This window comes from Gavialis gangeticus, unplaced genomic scaffold (assembly GCF_001723915.1).
Source record: "Gavialis gangeticus isolate Ggan-Ray unplaced genomic scaffold, GavGan_comp1, whole genome shotgun sequence".
Lineage (NCBI taxonomy): Eukaryota > Metazoa > Chordata > Crocodylia > Gavialidae > Gavialis > Gavialis gangeticus.
The window spans coordinates 45,565,978-45,582,808 of record NW_017729004.1 but is presented as its reverse complement, the minus strand read 5'-3'; the positions used below and the strand labels follow the sequence as shown (position 1 = coordinate 45,582,808).

At 43.1% G+C, this 16,831-nt stretch overlaps 1 protein-coding gene across 1 annotated transcript in view; it reads left to right on the top strand.

Moving 5' to 3' along the window:
• Positions 1–16,831, top strand: part of MALRD1 (MAM and LDL receptor class A domain containing 1) — a 631,029-nt gene that overhangs the window by 410,515 nt on the left and 203,683 nt on the right. Inside the window, exon 30 of the mRNA XM_019507962.1 lies at positions 15,585–15,713. Coding sequence (XP_019363507.1) covers positions 15,585–15,713 — 129 coding nt within the window. The remainder of the gene's footprint in view (positions 1–15,584; positions 15,714–16,831) is intronic.

The window sequence follows — 16,831 nt, the reverse complement described above, 5'->3', positions numbered from 1 at the left end:
CAAAAGCCTTCCTGAAGTCTAGGAAAACTATATCCACTGCCACCCCTGCATCCAATGATTTAGTGACCTGGTCGTAAAAGGCCACCAGGTTGGTCTGACAGGACCTGCCGCTGATGAACCCGTGCTGGTTGCCCCTGAGCATGCAGTTCCCTGCTGGCCCCTCCTGGATGTGTGCCAGAATAATTTTCTCGAACAGCTTGCCCAGGATCGAGGTAAGGCTGACTGGCCTGTAGTTTCCCGGGTCGTCTTTCCTTCCCTTTTTGAAAATGGGAACCACATTGGCCCTCTTCCAGTCCTCCGGCACCTCTCCAGAGCACCACGAGTGTTCATAAAGCCGTGCCAGGGGACTTGCAATGACCACAGCCATTTAAGTTTATAGATCTCGGCCCATTTAAGTTTACAGAACAAATAAATCTTTTGTGTTCACCTCCAACTTCCAGAAACATTAAAGCGCACACCCCATTTTCCACATATTCCTACTCAAACCATTCATCAAAAAACAACCTGACCATCTGAATCTGTGCCCCCACCCATGATAGTGAAAGGTCATGAATCATATATCGTTAAGTGGGCCTTAGACTCTAAATAGATCCAAGGAACACTACTTGATTGATTAGAAGACCTATGGGACTAAAAAATAATCCTGGGAACCAGTCAACCACATTCATGACTTCAAACTAGTGTAATACTTCCATCAGAGGTACCCAGAAAAGCCAGATCCTGGGATGCTTAGAAGACAGTCCTGTAAGGGGGAGTGGGGTGGGCAGTACTGTCAGTAACTCTGATCAGGGATGCCCAGCTGGACCAAGCACGCAAGCAATTGCATCTGCCCCAATCACTGGCTAATGAGATTGCCCAAGTTTTCTGTGACTGGATTAGCTACTGAAAGAGCTGCTCATCCCATTTAAGTGCACCTGCAGCCTCAGGCTACAGGCATGCCTTGACACAACCACAGTTTGTTCTGGCAAGCCTTGCATTCACTACTCCTTCTGATTATCGTGGCTCCTGACTCAGGTTTGGCTCTTCCCAACTCTGACCTTGGATCTCCCCTGAAACAAGGCACCAATTCTCTGACTCCTGGTTTCTGATCTCAGATTTTTTCTTGGATTTTGCCTCTTGGATTTCACTTCTCAGTCCTCCTGGAACTTAGTCCCTGTGTTCTCAGCCCTCTGACTTAGACCCCAGCCCAATGCTCTAGTAATCTGCACACCTACTTTGCTGACCTCATAATTGCTCTTAGGGGCCTTCCTGCAAGCCCAGCTGCTGCGTCCTATCCAAACCCTTACACTAATGTTAAGGATCTAGTAAATTTTTGGTATTCATTGACTTGATATCTTTATTGAACAATAAATACATTGTTCTTAAGAGACTCTCAACTTGATCTGCTGTTTGTCTGCTAGATAGGGATGCCTCCCCATTATTATCTTTATATCATCAAGGCATGGCAGGAGAGAAAGGAAGGCACCTTAGGGGCAGAGTGGGGCATGCTCACGTAGCCACCAAGGGGCATCACGGCTGCCTCTGGGACTCTGACATGCTACAGGATTCCATAGAACCAGGTGCTCCAATCAAATTCCAGCAACATTCTGTGCAGGCGTATTGTGGTCAGGGTTTCCCTACACTGGAGGTGGGGGAAATAAGCCCTGAAGTCTTTGGAAGTGCCATTCTGATATTCTTCCCCTGCTTAATCTGCTGCTCTGCTTTTTGCATCCTGCCCTATGTTCCCTACCCAGTCTGTTGCTGTGCTTTCTTTTCTGTGCTCCTTGTCCCATCTGCTACTCTGCTTTCTGCCTATCTGCCACTGTGTTGTTCATCCATTCCCTGATCTGCTGTGTGCCACACACAAAGGCTCATGGTGCCACTTGTGGTAGGTTGGCCATACTTGCCCTAACTTTCTCCCCTCTAGTCTACCCTTACTTCTATCTGTGAGATTTAATAATTTCCTATTTAGTCATGTTATACATATATCTGTCTATGACAGATTTGAAGAACTAAAAACCAGGACTGCTGAAGAAAGTCTTTTTGAACTTTCATATTGCTTGAATTGATGCAGGATTCTGCATCTTTCATATATTGATAGATTGTTGGTTGCATCTTTGATTCGTGCTTTTTATATGCCTTTTCCACCAGATTCTTGGTGTCTCTTTGAGCATCTTTAGGAACCACATTAGTTGGATTTTGTATTTACAGATGAAATTCTCTACTAGAAGTCAATATAATTTAGGAAGTCTACTGTTTATGTCAGAGTGAATGCATGATTTCAAATTAAGCCTGGTGTTCTACATGGCATGTGAGCTACATAAAATTCCCTACAGCTTCTGAACCAAAAGTGTTGTTTGAACTGATTTCTAGTTTGCATCAGTAGAATATTTTATCCAGATTGCCCTGTGAAAGACCACCAAGGTCATGTATGGACAGAACCATTATTGTTAAGTATGCTAATAGTGTGTTGATGTTTTTATATGGATCTGAGCCTGTTTAAAATAACACTGTTAATGAAGGCAAACAAACTCAACTCTTGATATAAAATAGTTAGGTGTTAAGTCTTCTTTACTTTTCATGCTGCTGAGTAGTTTCAGATCTGATGCGATTTTTAGTTTGAGGGGAGGGGTGCTATGCATATTTTAATTTGTTCCAGGCCAAAACTTGGAAAATAAGGGATGTATTCATGTTCAAAGTGTTTAAATAATAAACATTTTTTTAAAACAGTTTGACTATCCTTCTATTTTAAATAATATCAAAAGAGTATCTAAACATTTATTAATCTCTTCCCCTTTTGGGAACACAAATTAAATTTAAACACTCCAAATTGGAAAGCAATTGGTCCATAATAAAGTTGGGAGTTTTTTTGCTACTTGAAAACAGAGTTGTGTAAGAAAAAACTCCATCGTTTCTTGAAACTTAATAATCATAGAAAACATATAATTTATTAGATCAATTAATAATCTGATGTCTATGATTTTCATTTTCATTGAGCCTACACCATTTTGGTTAAATACTGTCAGTTATTTAATTATACTGTTACTTTATTCATTCATCTCACCATTCACTGATACGGGTCATTTTGAAATATTAATACAGTGTTCCTCCAGAACAGAGGAAATGCTGAAAAGGGGTTAGTTGTTACTCTTTGGAATATACAAGAGATTGGAAACCCTTTATCTGATCCTGGCATGATATAACTTAATACTTTTTGTGACAGGCATTTCTAGTTGCAGATTATTCATATAGTAATATTACTATGAAATTTCTTGGTATCTATCATTTTAAGATGAGAGTTTACAACTTTTTATTGATTAAATTTTCCTCCAGTTATCCATTCTGTTCTAGATAATGTACATCTACAGTTTCCATTACTACTATTCAGCCTTTCTTAAGTACCTAAAATTTAAAATAAATGTAGCAGCCATCACAGAAATGCTTCTGTCTTACCAACTATTGAAAGGTTGCTTGTGCACTCTCTCTCACAAAGACAGAGCAAAACTCATTGGCCCTACCAGATCCTACTGGCTTTTGTAGTAAATTTCAAGAGAAATAATATGCTTGCATGAACTTACCGATAGATGATCCTCTCATAGCAGTATGAAGGCCCAGTGACCAGACAGATACTTTCTACTCTGAAAAATATTGTTCGTTTGCTATGATTGTTGACATATATACAATTACTGACACCTGTATGTGAGTCTGCCTTCAAGGGTAACTCCTATGGGAGGCTAAAATGCTTGTGGCTTGCTGGCTTCATGAGCAATTCCAGGATTCTGCATGTGATTGTATGTGTGTGTATAATGCACGTCTGTGGTCCCACATCTTTTCCTGAAGCCACATTGACTGTCAGGCAAGAGTCCCTTATTCAATGTGTTGCACAAGATGGTTCAGCAGAATTCTGGTGAGGATTTTGCCAGCTATTAACAGCAAGGAGATACCCTGATGGTTGTTGCAGGATTGTCTATTGTCTTTCCACTTGTACAAGTGGACAATGGATGCATCCTTGTACTCCTGGGATATAGTTCCTTGATTCCACGTTGACTAGAAGAATTCAGACAGTTTCAGAGCCATATGTGAGCCGCCAGGCTTAGTTTCATAGTTTCATAGTAGGTAGGGTCAGAAGGGAGCTGAGCACATCATCAAGTCTGACCACCTGCCATGGGCAGGAAAGAATCCTGAGGTCAAACGACCTCGGCTAGGTGATTATCTAGCCTCCTTTTGAAGACCCCTCAGGGTAGGAGTGAGCACCACTTCCCTTGGAAATTGGTTCCAGATGCTAGCCACCCTGACTGTGATGTAGTGCTTCCTGATGTCTAGCCTGGACCTACTCTCAGTCAACTTGTGGCTGTTATTCCTAGTTACTCCTGGTAGTGCTCGGGGAAACAGGGACTCTCCCGTCCCCCCTGGTAAGTTTATAGACGGCCACCAGATCTGCTCTCAGCCTTTTCTTGTGGAGGCTGAACAGGTTCAAGTCCTGAAGCCTTTCCTCGTAGGGCCTGCCCTGCTGCCCCTTGACCATGCGAGTAGCCCTCCTTTGGACCCTGTCAGTGCTGTCCACATCCCTCCTGAAGTGCGGCACCCAGAACTGGATGCACTACTCCAATTGTGACCTGACCAATAGACCTTTGCTGGTATAGCATCTGTTCCAGGTGCTTTACCATTTGATAGCAAGTTAATTGCTTTCACTGTCTCAGTCAACATTGGAGGACCATAGACGTGGTGTTTGCAGCTTTTCAGCTTCAGGGGAAATGCCAGGAACAGAACTCCAAGCTGTATATGACTTTCATTGACCTGACAAAAGTATTTGATACAGACAGTCAGGAGGGCCTTTGGAAGATCATAGCAAAATTTGCTTGCCCAGAGAAATTAATCACAATGGTTCATCAATTCCATGGTGACATTCTTGTTCACATTGTGGATGAGTCATCTGAACTTTTCCCAGTCACCAATGGAAATCAAGAAGGGCTGTGTGTTGGCCCCAACTCTCTTCAGTAGGATGTTCTCTGCTTTGCTTACAAATTATTTTCATGACTGTGACATTGCGATTGACATCCTTCTCAAACTAAAGAGCTTGCCATCAGTCAATCCCAACTGACATTGGGATTGACTGATGGCAAGCTCTTCAGTTCAAGAAGACTACAGGCAAAGACAAAGTTACAGGACATGCCTGTTTGTGATCTTCTGTTTGCTGATGACTGTTTCCTGAATGCCAAATCTCAGTCTGATATGTGGTGGAGTATAGACTATTTCTCTTGAGTTTATGACAACTTTGGTTTCACAATCAACACTAAGCAGACAGAAGTGATGTTCCAGCCTGCACCAGGAAAGTCTTATGTAGAGCCTACCATCACAGTGAATGGCCAAACCCTCCAGGCAGTGGACAGGTTCACCTATCTCAGCAATAAACTGTCATGTGCAGTTCACATCAATGATGAAACCAATTCCAGAATTGCCAAAGCAAGCGTGGCCTTCGGCAGACTATGTGCAAATGTGTGAGAGCACAGAAGCATCAGTCAACAAACAAATCTTAAGGTCTACAAATCCATTGTGTTGCCAATCTTTATGAATGCATATGAAACCTAGATGGTGTACTGATGCCATGATATGAAGCTAAACCACTTTCACACAAGCTGTCTAAGGAAACGGATGAGGATAAGATGGCAAGACAAGTTCTCACACAGGCAGGCATTCCAAACATCTACACTCTGTGGATGAAATCAAAGATGAGATGGGCAGGTCATGTCACCAGGATGACAGATGAGTGACTGCCAAAGATCTTCTATGATAAGCTAAAGGGGAGAAAGCACTCTCAGGGAGGCCAGAAGAAATGTTTCAAGGACTCCCTCAAGTCATCCTTGAAACATTTCAGCATTAACCTGAAATCTTGGGAAGAGTGCACTCATGATGCTTTCACCTAGCAAAGCCTTATCCATACTGCAGCTTACCATTTATGAGCAGAGGAGAACTGCTGAGACAGACAGAAGTGCAAACAGTGTAAATCTCACAGCAGCAGCACATCCACTATTGATCAAGCAAGCCAAAGTGCCATCTCTTGCTCAGTGTGCCACGGGCAGACAGTTCAAAGCACAAATTGGCCTGAGCAGCCACTCAGGTACTCACAGAAACTAAACCAACCAGTGATCTTATGGTCATCTTCAAATTTGAAGGATGAACAACAAAAACATGTAATACATTATAGAGAGTCATGACAGAGTGGTTCAGGCATCTGGCTACAGCTCCTGAGAGATGAGCTTGAAACTTGCTCTACACTCATGCTGATGGCCACCCTTGATTAAACAGCTGTAAATGGACTCCTAGTCATGAAGTCAGGAGAGTGAGAAACAAGAAGATGTAAATGCTACCCCATTGCTTCCTCATATGGTAGTGTCTGTAGAAGCTGGCATGCCTTGACAACTTGGTGAATGTACTGCTGAGTATTGGCACACCATGAGTGACTTGTTATATAATAGGCTGATACTCTGAGGATAAGTTTGTAAAGTTTAAAGTACTTTAAGATTAAATTGTTTTAATGGACATTATTATAGTAAACCAAATCACAAAAAGGAAGTTTATAAGAAGTGGAAACTTGGACAAATAACTAGAGAAGAATATAAGGGTATTACTCAGGCTTGCAGGGATGAAGTCAGGAAGGCCAAAGTGCAATTGGACTTGCAGCTAGCAAGGGATGTGAAGGGTAACAAGAAGGGTTTCTACAAGTATGTTGGTAGCAAGAGGAAGATCACGGAATGGGGGAGGCAACCTTGTGACAGGGATGCAGAAAAGGCTGAAGTGCTTAATGCCTTCTTCACCTCAGTCTTTTTGTTGTTCTTGTTCATCCTTTAAATTTGAAGATGACCATAAGATCACTGGTTAGTCCCTAACCTGTTCTTTCACCACTGAGGGCTGCTCACCTCCTCCCCAAACTGTGTTGCCAGGTGCAGTAGTCTGGGAACTGACCTGACCTGCGAAGACTGAGGTAAAAAAAGTTAGGGACTACTTAGAAAATCTGGATGTGTATAAGTTGATGGGGCCAGATGGGATGCAACCAAGGGTGCTGAGGGAGTTGGCTGATCTGATTGCACAGCCATTGGTCATCATCTTTGGAAACTCATGGTGATCAGGTAGGGTAAGGATTCAGAGTCACCTAGGCAAATGGGAGAAGTGGGCCAAAAGGAATTTCATGAGGTTCAACAAGGACAAATGCGAAGTCCTGCACTTAGGATGGAACAATCCCATGTACCAGTACAAGCTGGGGCTTACAGTGGACAATAAGTTGAATATGAGCCAGCAGTGTGCTCTTGTTGCAAAGAAGACTAACAGCATACTAACAACATACAGAACTGCACTGGTAGGTGTGTTGCCAGTAGGTTAAGGGAAGTGATTATTCCCCTTTATTCAGCGCTGGTGAGGCCACATTTGGAGTACTGTGTTTAGTTTTGCTTCCCCACCCCCACTACAGAAAGGATGTGGACAAATTGGAAAGAGTCCAGCAGAGGACAATAACAATGGTGAGGGGGGTGGGGGACATGACTTCTGAGGAAGACTGAGGGAACTGGGCTTATTTAATTTAGAGAAGAGGAGACTGAGAGGGGACTTACTCGCAGCCTTCAACTACCTGAAAGAGGGTTCAAAAGAGGATGGAGCTAGACTGTTCTCAGTGGTGGCAGATGACAGAACAAGAAGCAACAGTCTCAGGTTGCAGCAAGGGAAGTTTTGGTTAGAAGAATTTTCTCACTAGGAGGGTAGTAAAGCACTGGAACAGGTTACCCAGAGAGGTGGTGGAAGCTCCATCCTTGGAGGTTTTCAAAACCTGGCTAGACAAAGCTTTGGCTGGGATGATCTAGCTGGGGATGCTTTGAGCAGGGGTTGGACTAGATGACCTCCTAAGGTCCCTTCCAACCCTAACTTTCTATGATTCTATAGCAGTCATCATTAACTTGTTTCTTTTATAAGTTTTGTCCAATAAAGCAAACTGTTTCTAGAATTCATTTGAAGACTGTGACTCTTTACTATGTCAGTCAAAAGGCATTTCAGTGAAAAAGAATATTTTGTGTATTCCTTTTTCTTTTCAAGTGCTTTTGTTTCATTTGCTGAAGTGTATAACATACTCAGTCATTAGTATTTCATCTAAACTATTTCTTGTGTTATTCTTCCAACCCTCAGTTGTTTTTGGTTTAGAGATGTGTTGCAATTACAAAGGAAGACTAGAGAAATGGGTGGAATGAATAACAGGCAATTGCAATTTTCCTGCCCCAGAGTAATTGTTTTAGTGAGAAAGGATTCATGAGATTCTAATCCTCCAGGCTAAGGACAGACATTCAAAAAGCCTGAGCCTGAGTTGATTCAATCTTTGCAGGTTAGTCCAACCTGGATAGGCTAAATCAGTTTGTAACCCAGACAGACATCCCAGAAATGCAGGGACATGCAGTGACTCAGGCTAGAAGCCAGGGAGCGCTAGAACAGCCCTCCCTTTGTTTCCACATGTCAGAGCTGAGGGTGGAGGTGTGGCCAGACCCCATCAGGACACTCTGATTATTCCCCACCCACCGCCCCACTGAGCTGCCCAGCAGGAAATACATATCACCCCTAACTTTGTGTTTATCAACTCATTAAGAAACCAAAGCCTCTCTCCTTTAAGTAATGAAGCTATTCTTAAACAGCTCTTCCAAGGAAGGACATTACACTACCAATTGATTAGCTCCAAAAAGCCTGTCTGCCTCTGTCCTCTCCCACAGCATAGACCCTAGCTGTATGGTCTGCTAGTTAATGCTGAGGTGTCTGCATAAGACAGAGGGGAGGGGGGAATAATCCCTGTTTAGCAGGGAGAAGCCAGGCAAACACTCTGTGCCTACAAGTCTGTGCCAAGCTCCAGCCAGGGAACAGAGGGGGAGAGGCCAGCCCTGCAGTGGAGCAGAGAGCCCCACCCAGCCCAGAGTGCATGCCAGGAGTGTCTGGTTTATTTTAAACCAGCAAAGGGTCTGGGACAGACATTGCATAAACCGGTTTGAGCCAGATCAGTTAAGTCTAATACTACCTTCAACCAGGTTTAGCTCAAACCAGTTTCAGCCATTTTGAAACTGGTTTATGTGCATTGAACATCTGTTCTGTTACAGGTTTAAACCAGTTTCTGATCACTTAAAGTGGTTTATGTGTAATGTCTGTCCCTAGCCCTAGTGTTCACCCTATAGGAGACTTTACAGATAAAAATATGTGTGTCTCTATTCTAGAGCTCTGGTCCAGAGGAAAAACAACAAAATTGTTGGTTTCAAACAGCATAGCTGTTTCTAGTTAACTTTTTTTTTCAATGCTACCCTAATGCTCAGTTATTTTCTTAACATGCTTCTGCTTTACTACATGTAGTTAATCCATGCTTTCTTGTTAGAAATAAATCACCAAATGCTATATTCATGTGATGTTTCCCACAAGTATTATGAGGAAAGTTTAGAATAACTCTGTTAGTCAGTCTAGAGAAAAAAAGACCAGGGGAGTATTTTACTGATGAGGATTTACAGCACATGGAAGAAATTAAATAATTTACCCAAGATTATACACAACATATAGGAACACTGGGACTTTCCTATATGTCCTTGGACCTTGACCCCTGGCTTTATGCTCCAAACTAGTCTCGATCTCTCCTTGCCATATTTTCAGATCTTTCATGTCATGCACTAAAATGTAGCTGGCCCTATTCCCTACTTACATGGTTATCTGTAATTATAAATGTTAGATCCTTTCCAAGGAAATATTCCTTGTAGATCTGGGAGAATAATGAATTTAGTTTGGTCAAACTGAAAAACTAGGTAAGAAAACTAGATTAAAACAAATGTTAGATGACTTTAAGGTACAATACTAATAAAAAAAGAGATTATAAAGTAGCAAATTACATTTCCACTTGATTAAATAAACCACACAGGCGATTTATTTGTGCATTTTCACACTATGTACACATGCAAACAGAGAAGGGAGTGGGGAGAAAGAAAAATTGAATTGTTCCTTATTTTATCAGAATTTCATTGTTGTACCATGTCAGAATTTAATAGTTGTTTAGGAGGAATTGGTTGGCTTGTAAAGCATATCTGCTGGAAATCTGAGTGTCACTTTTGAAAATGCTATCATTCTAACTCTATGGATTAAGTAGTGATAGAATCTAACTTGGATGTTGGAAACTGATGTTTCTTGGTTGGGAAAAGGACTAGCAAAGTAATATTTTGGAGGTCCTCATGTTTTCTATATTGTTAGAAGCTTATCAATACAAGGTCTTATGTTGAAATGCACATAGGACCTCAGAAATAAGATATATTTTGGTGAACATGCAGGGATGTAATTAGTCAGAGATAATGCTGTATACTGTAGAAAACTGGGCCTTTGTTTTTGTATGGACTTAGTACAGAGCTTTGTATAGAGCTTTACTTGGAAATTTAGGAGGCATATTATGTTTATATCTGTTTGTGCCACTCGTTGTTATGTTCATTCCAAAACAGATTTGCGTTCTGGTCTGTGCCAGAACTTTTGCCAGAATTTAAATAATGTTTGTAGATGTACCTGCTAGTTCATAAGCAGCTACCTGGAAAAACCATGTTTTTTTAATAGCTATCTAGAGAGGACCAAGCCACAGTTTAGAATCCAGATCCACGGTGTCCAGTAGTTATGCTACTAAGATGTGGAAAGACCCATCTCCACTTCAAGTAATCTCACTTCAGCAATGTAGAAGCTCCCAGTTTATCATCTGAGTTACTTTTTAATTGTTAGTTCAGTGGAGAATTATATGATATTTTTAAGAAGTGGGTTCTATTCCAGGTGCCATTGAATCATTTAGTGATTTTCTTCAAGCCACGCAACTTTTCAAATCCCTGAAAACAGGTATTAGTAAATTATTAGCTTTTGCTACATGGTTTGAGAACTTTAGGTGTTCAAGTTGCTATTAGCTTCTTATCACACATGAATTACTTCAGTCAGTGAATAGGCTTATTTTAAACTCCTAAAGTGAATGAAATGGTACCTTTAATGAAACCAGTCGTTTAGCTAACTTGAATACCTGCTTGTCACAAGGTCAGGTCCCAGGGGTGGCCATGACATTTCCCTGGAGGGTCCCTGACCAAAGCATCCCTAGGGCACCTTTCTGTCTTATCTGACATACCTTGATGATAAATATGATAATAGGGAGGCTGCCCACAGGCCTTTGCATGGCCCAGTTGCACTGAACCCCTGAACCTCCACCTAGGCTCCTTGCTGAGCATCATTCAATAGGTTTCCCCCAGATAGCACCACAAGCCTTAAGGGCTAATTGTGTGGCTCCAAGTCCACCCCATACCTCGCAGATGGCATCCATACAGGTGTACAACTCATTGCTGACACAGCCCCTCACTGGGTCTTCCAATTCCTCAGCCTCTTAGCCCTACTCCAGTTGCCAGACCCCCCTCAGTCTCTCCTCCATCCCCTCTCTGAGCCCTCAGACCCCTCTGTCTCACCCAACAACTCCAGTTTGCCAGACCCCTAGGTCTTTCCTATGGCCACTCTCTAGGCCCTCAGTTCCCCTTGGTCTCCTTCAACCAGTCACCGAGCTACTAGGTCCCTTGATCTTTCTCTTGGCCCCTCTCCAGGCTGTCAGCCCCCTTCTTGGTCCCTTGTCCTGGACCCTGTTATTGCTTCATTTCCAAGCTGCTCTTCAGGCCCTCAGACCCATCTGGCCCTGCAACATTCTCCTCACTGGGCTGCTGGACCCCTATAGTCCCACCATGCTCACTGGGCCTCACTGTAGGCCTCAGACCCCTTGCTGGGCCTCAGAACTCATGGACTTGGACCCCTCTGGTCCTACCCTCTATTTCCCAGCCCCTCACTGGTCCTCTAGACCCACATGGTCCTGGTCTTCCTTGGCCCCTCACTGTGCCTCTGGACCCACCTGGTCCTAGTTCTGATCTTCTCTGGCCCCTCACTGTGCTTCCAGACCCATATCAACTGCTTTTCTGTCAGGGTGTGCTTCCCAAGCCTTCCCCCTCCACAGGGTTATTTGCAAAGCAGTGGGAGCTGAGGCTTTCCAGTGCCCCATCCTCCCGTTTCCCTGGAGTGGCTCATGCATGGCATTTTATGGAGACTGCCCTGCCACAGGCAACCCCACCACACCAACCACCTCCAGTAGGGTGCAATTTGAGATCTTACTGTTCTTCAAATCATCCTGGTCTTATCTGTAACTCTTTGGTCTCTCTCCAAGATGCCCTACACCCCTTCTGGGCTACTAACCACTGCCCCTCCCCCCTGGCCCTGGCTCCATCTCACAACCAAGTCCTTTGTCTCTGGCCCCCAGCTCACTCTTGGACTCCTACCAGCTATCATCATACTGGGCTGCATGCTCCCTGTCCCCTCCCTCTTGTCTGTGGCCCCACATGGACCTTTGTACCTCTGCTAGGCCTTGGCCCCACCTCCAGGCCAGTGAAGACTCCAGACTCCCAGTTCCGTCAGTCTCTCACAGTGGTCTATTTCACCCTTCAGCCCTTCCTGGGCCCTGAACCCAGTATAGGCCAGTCAAGGTTCCCAGGGTCTGTCCTCCAACTACCAGCCCTCTCTTCTCTGTGGGTCTGCCCACTTGAGCCTCTCCATAGGTCACTCTCTCTCTCTTTCTCTCTCTTGCAGGTTCAGAGCCCTCCATAGGTCTTCCTTACTGCTGCCCTTCCTTCTCTGGGCTTTTCCTGAACCATCTTCTCAATAGGCCCCAGGCACTCAGCCCCCTTTTCAGGGCTCTGGACCCCACACTGCACCCCTAAGAACCTCCTCCATCCCCTTAGTTCCTACCCAAACCTCCAGATATTATTTTCCTTGCTGGAATTCAGGAGTAGTAATCTTCCTGCTGGGTGATGTTCCTACACCAGCTCCCAAGATGGCCCTGCTTTCAGGGTCTAGGCTTATACCCTGTCTAAGCCCAGCTTTCCTGTGATTGGATAACTCCTTTCAATCAAGTGACTCCTTTGACCAGGCCTAGCCTCACCTGCCAGCCCCCTGAGTCAGCTGACTCTGCCATTAGCTCTGACACGCACCTGCCAGTGGCTCAACAGGCTGCCTGACGTCTTAAGGTGGCAGGCACATCCAGTACCCTGCCACACTACTCCAAGTATCTAAGTTCCATCTTAATATGTCTTTTAATATATCCTTGTTCCTATGCTCTGGGGGCATTTATAGATGTGCTCCAGGAGGCAGGGGAGGTGCTTTCATTAGCAAGCCACACCAATTAGAAGCACCCGAGTGTCACATCACAAGGTATTGCATCATGTCATAATGTCCATACAATATTGCTTTTAACTAAAGCTCATTAAATGAGCTTTAGTTCAAAGCAACCTGCCACCATTTTTCAGTGTGGAGATGCTGATGTGCCGGAGGCTGCTGGAGCACATTAATTTCCACACCCCACTAGACTCTATTAATCAAGTCTGCTCTGATGTGCTGGATTACAGCTCATTGGAACAGCCTTCCTGCATGTGTATAAATACCCTGGGAGCCGAAAATTTAGCTCTGCTTGTTTTATCATGTCAGCATTAGTAAGAGCTTGAGGATCATCAGCTCTCTGAAAAATAGGAGCCATGTGGATCAGTGTTACAAACCAGATCTATAAGAGGCTTAAAAATTATCAAATGCTTTTAAATCAAAATTATCAAACCTTAGATGCTTCCAGATACTCTGCCCATAATTGTGACTGCTGATCTATCCCACTTCAGACTTGTTTTACAGAACAATAGTACTGGTGTAATAGGGGCCCCTATCCCTGTTACTGAGAGCAGGGCCAGGCAGTAGGGCTAAGGTTGCAGCAGGGCCCCAAACTGTAAAAGCTGCAAGCAATTTGACTTGGAATGAACTGCAAAGGGAAGAGGCTAAAGTGCATAGAGTTTAAGGGGAGGGTGGGGGCCACTAAGTGAGCGGAAGCCACAGTGGTTGGTGCTGTGTTGACTGAGTAGAACAAAAAAAGTAGTAATCATCTGAGGCCAGGATAGCCTGTCTAGAATAGGCATGGCACTTAGGAAGGCCTCTGTCTAGAACAGGCATGGTACCTAGGGAATTCTATCAGGAACAGAGATGACAGTGGACCACTGAGTCCAAGGGGAGCTGGGATTTCTCCCAAGATGCACTTGGGGGTCCCAGATATCCTGTTGGGAACAGGCAGACCATAAACGAACCCAGTGTGCAGAGGGAGTGACAGCCAAGCAAGCCAAAAGGGCTACAGTAAGGGGCAAGCAAGCCCCTCAGACTAAGGTGGGGCCAACAAGCCAAAGTCTAGGTAAGCCTAATTGGGTCTAATTAGATTAGATTGAATAGAATGAACCTGGGAGGCCTTAGTTGGTAGGGGTCTCTTGAACCAAGCATTCAGCCAGATTGGCTGCCCAGTGTTGAATAGGGTACAGCAAGGCACCTAAAGCTAAACTCTGATTTTCTGAAGGCAGTTTCCCAAATTTATATTAATTTTACTTCCACATATGGCAGGTGAGGGTGGGGCAGTGCCCTTATAATCAGGAGTATACAATGTACCTAATGTGGCTCATTGGAGGTGCCACAGGTGCCTTTAGAGGCAGTCCTGTTACAACTCAAATACAAAGAACACAGTCAGAACATATTTTCTAAACCAGTGTCTCTCAACCAGTGGGACACGTCCCACTGGTCGGATGCAAAGGTCATGTAGGTAGGACGATCTGAAAAAGTGGCATTCCTGAGAAAGGTAGGGAACCTGTAGACTCGAGATTCTGTGGGGTACATTTCTTGGAAAAAGTGTGTGTGTGTGTGGGGGGGGTATTATGGTGGGACCAGGCTTTTTGACAAAATGGCTGGTAGGATGTAAGATGCAAAAGGTTGAGAACCGCTGTTTTAAACTTTATTCCTGTAGACATTGAGGCACTAGAATGTTGTGTTTTAGGTTAACAGCACTGTTTTATTAGTGCTAATTGGAGTTTTGTAGCCAATATCCTGAAACACTTGATTAACATTATATCAGGCTTTTTATGGTTTGACAGAAGGATGAAACTGAAAGCTGACTGACCTTAGCTATAGCCTTTCTAGTGAAAAGCTGCAATTATTCTTTCATTCTCTTTCTCTGGTTTTAACAGTTTCACAAATGAGCTAGGAAAACAAATCTTCATCTCAAATAGTTTAGGAAGAATATCTGTGCAGCCTGCATGCTCACTGTCATAGTTTCTCTACTATACTCCAAAATACCTTTCACTTAAGGCTTCTGAAATACACTGTGTGAAAGTAGTATAATGACTTGCCCACATTTTACCACTGCCTTTTTTTCCAGCTTATAGCAGTGTTCCCTTTGCTTTCCCCATTTGTACTGGTTTTGGTACAAATCCTATTGCATACAAAAGTGTCTGCACAAGGAAACAATTGAGCCAACATTGAAATGAATTCCACCCAGTGGAAACATTCCATTCATAGAGCTTTGAGGATGACCAATATAGCAGTCTAGGCAGGCAGAAGACATCATTGAAAGACAGCAGGTTTGAATAACATCTGATGGAAACAGTAATCACTAAAGTGGTGGTGTATAATGGATAGATAAATAAATAAAAGGGGCATACTTCAATTTAATTACAATATTGATTTAAACATCATGTTGGTTTTAGTTGGAGAGAGTCCTAGAGAATGCCCAGCAATCACTGATTTTGTGTGTTGGAACAAGAATTGCATTGAGTCTCACCTTGTTTGTGACTACAAACCAGACTGTGAGGACCAATCTGATGAAGCTGACTGCAGTAAGTACCTCTCTATGTATTAATATGAGCTCCAATTAAAATGTTAACCTTAAATGCTGTAATGTAGCTTAGATGGATTCACACAGCTGCTCAGAAGATAATTACAAGCAGATCTCCTTCTCCCCTGCTCCTCCAACGCACAAGGTTTGACATTTTCAGATCCTCAGAGACATTTGCTGAATGAAAATATTTAAATGTGATTTAGTCACAAAGGTGTAACATCCAAAACAAAGACGGAATAGGAAACCATGTTCACTTTTCTTTAAGGAACAAAATCCATGGATTACTCTACAAATTGCTTATAAGAAGAAATGTAAACTCATTTATTAATTTGAAAATATTTTGAGCTGTCAACATTAAAGGGAGAAGCCAAATAAGCAAACTGATATGAATATAGATTCGTTTAGAGTACAGTTGTACTCCAGCAAGTGACTATGTAGAAATGACATAATCTTACCCTTCAGATCAACTCTGTGTATGTGCTTGGAATGCTATCTGACTTGCATTTTCATTGTACTGACAAAATAGGATAGAATTGCTCTTCCCTCCTACTATAGCAGCAGAAGCAACAAAACAGAAAGTGTCACCTGGGTTATCTTCTGTTTTCATTATCAACAGAATTATTTGATAAAATACACCTATGTGACCCCAGTGAAGGCTAAGGCCTAATTTGACCTGCACAACATCTGTACTGATGATGTCTCTAGAAGGACCAAACTTAACTTCTGAAACCTAGATAAGTGAAAAGAGCTTATAGTTAAACAAGCCATCCCTTCATACTGGACGCGTCTACATAAGACACTGTGCGGTAGCTGAAAAATACTGCACAGTAACTCATCAGAGCATGGACAGTGCTAATATGCTACTGCATAGTATTATTAGGCTCCTGCACAGTAGGATCACCTAAAAGATGTTCACCAGTGCTACTGGGCAGTAACTCCAGTTACTGCACATTTATTTAGTACTTGTTAATGCGAGTAATATATAAAAGCTCAGTAATGACTGCACAGTAGCATCTTGTGTAGATGTGCCCACTGAGAACATTTGTTTCTAAATGGCAACAAGCAGAAACAATGTTATCTGCCCCAAGTCATTTTTTTTAATATACTAGAACTACT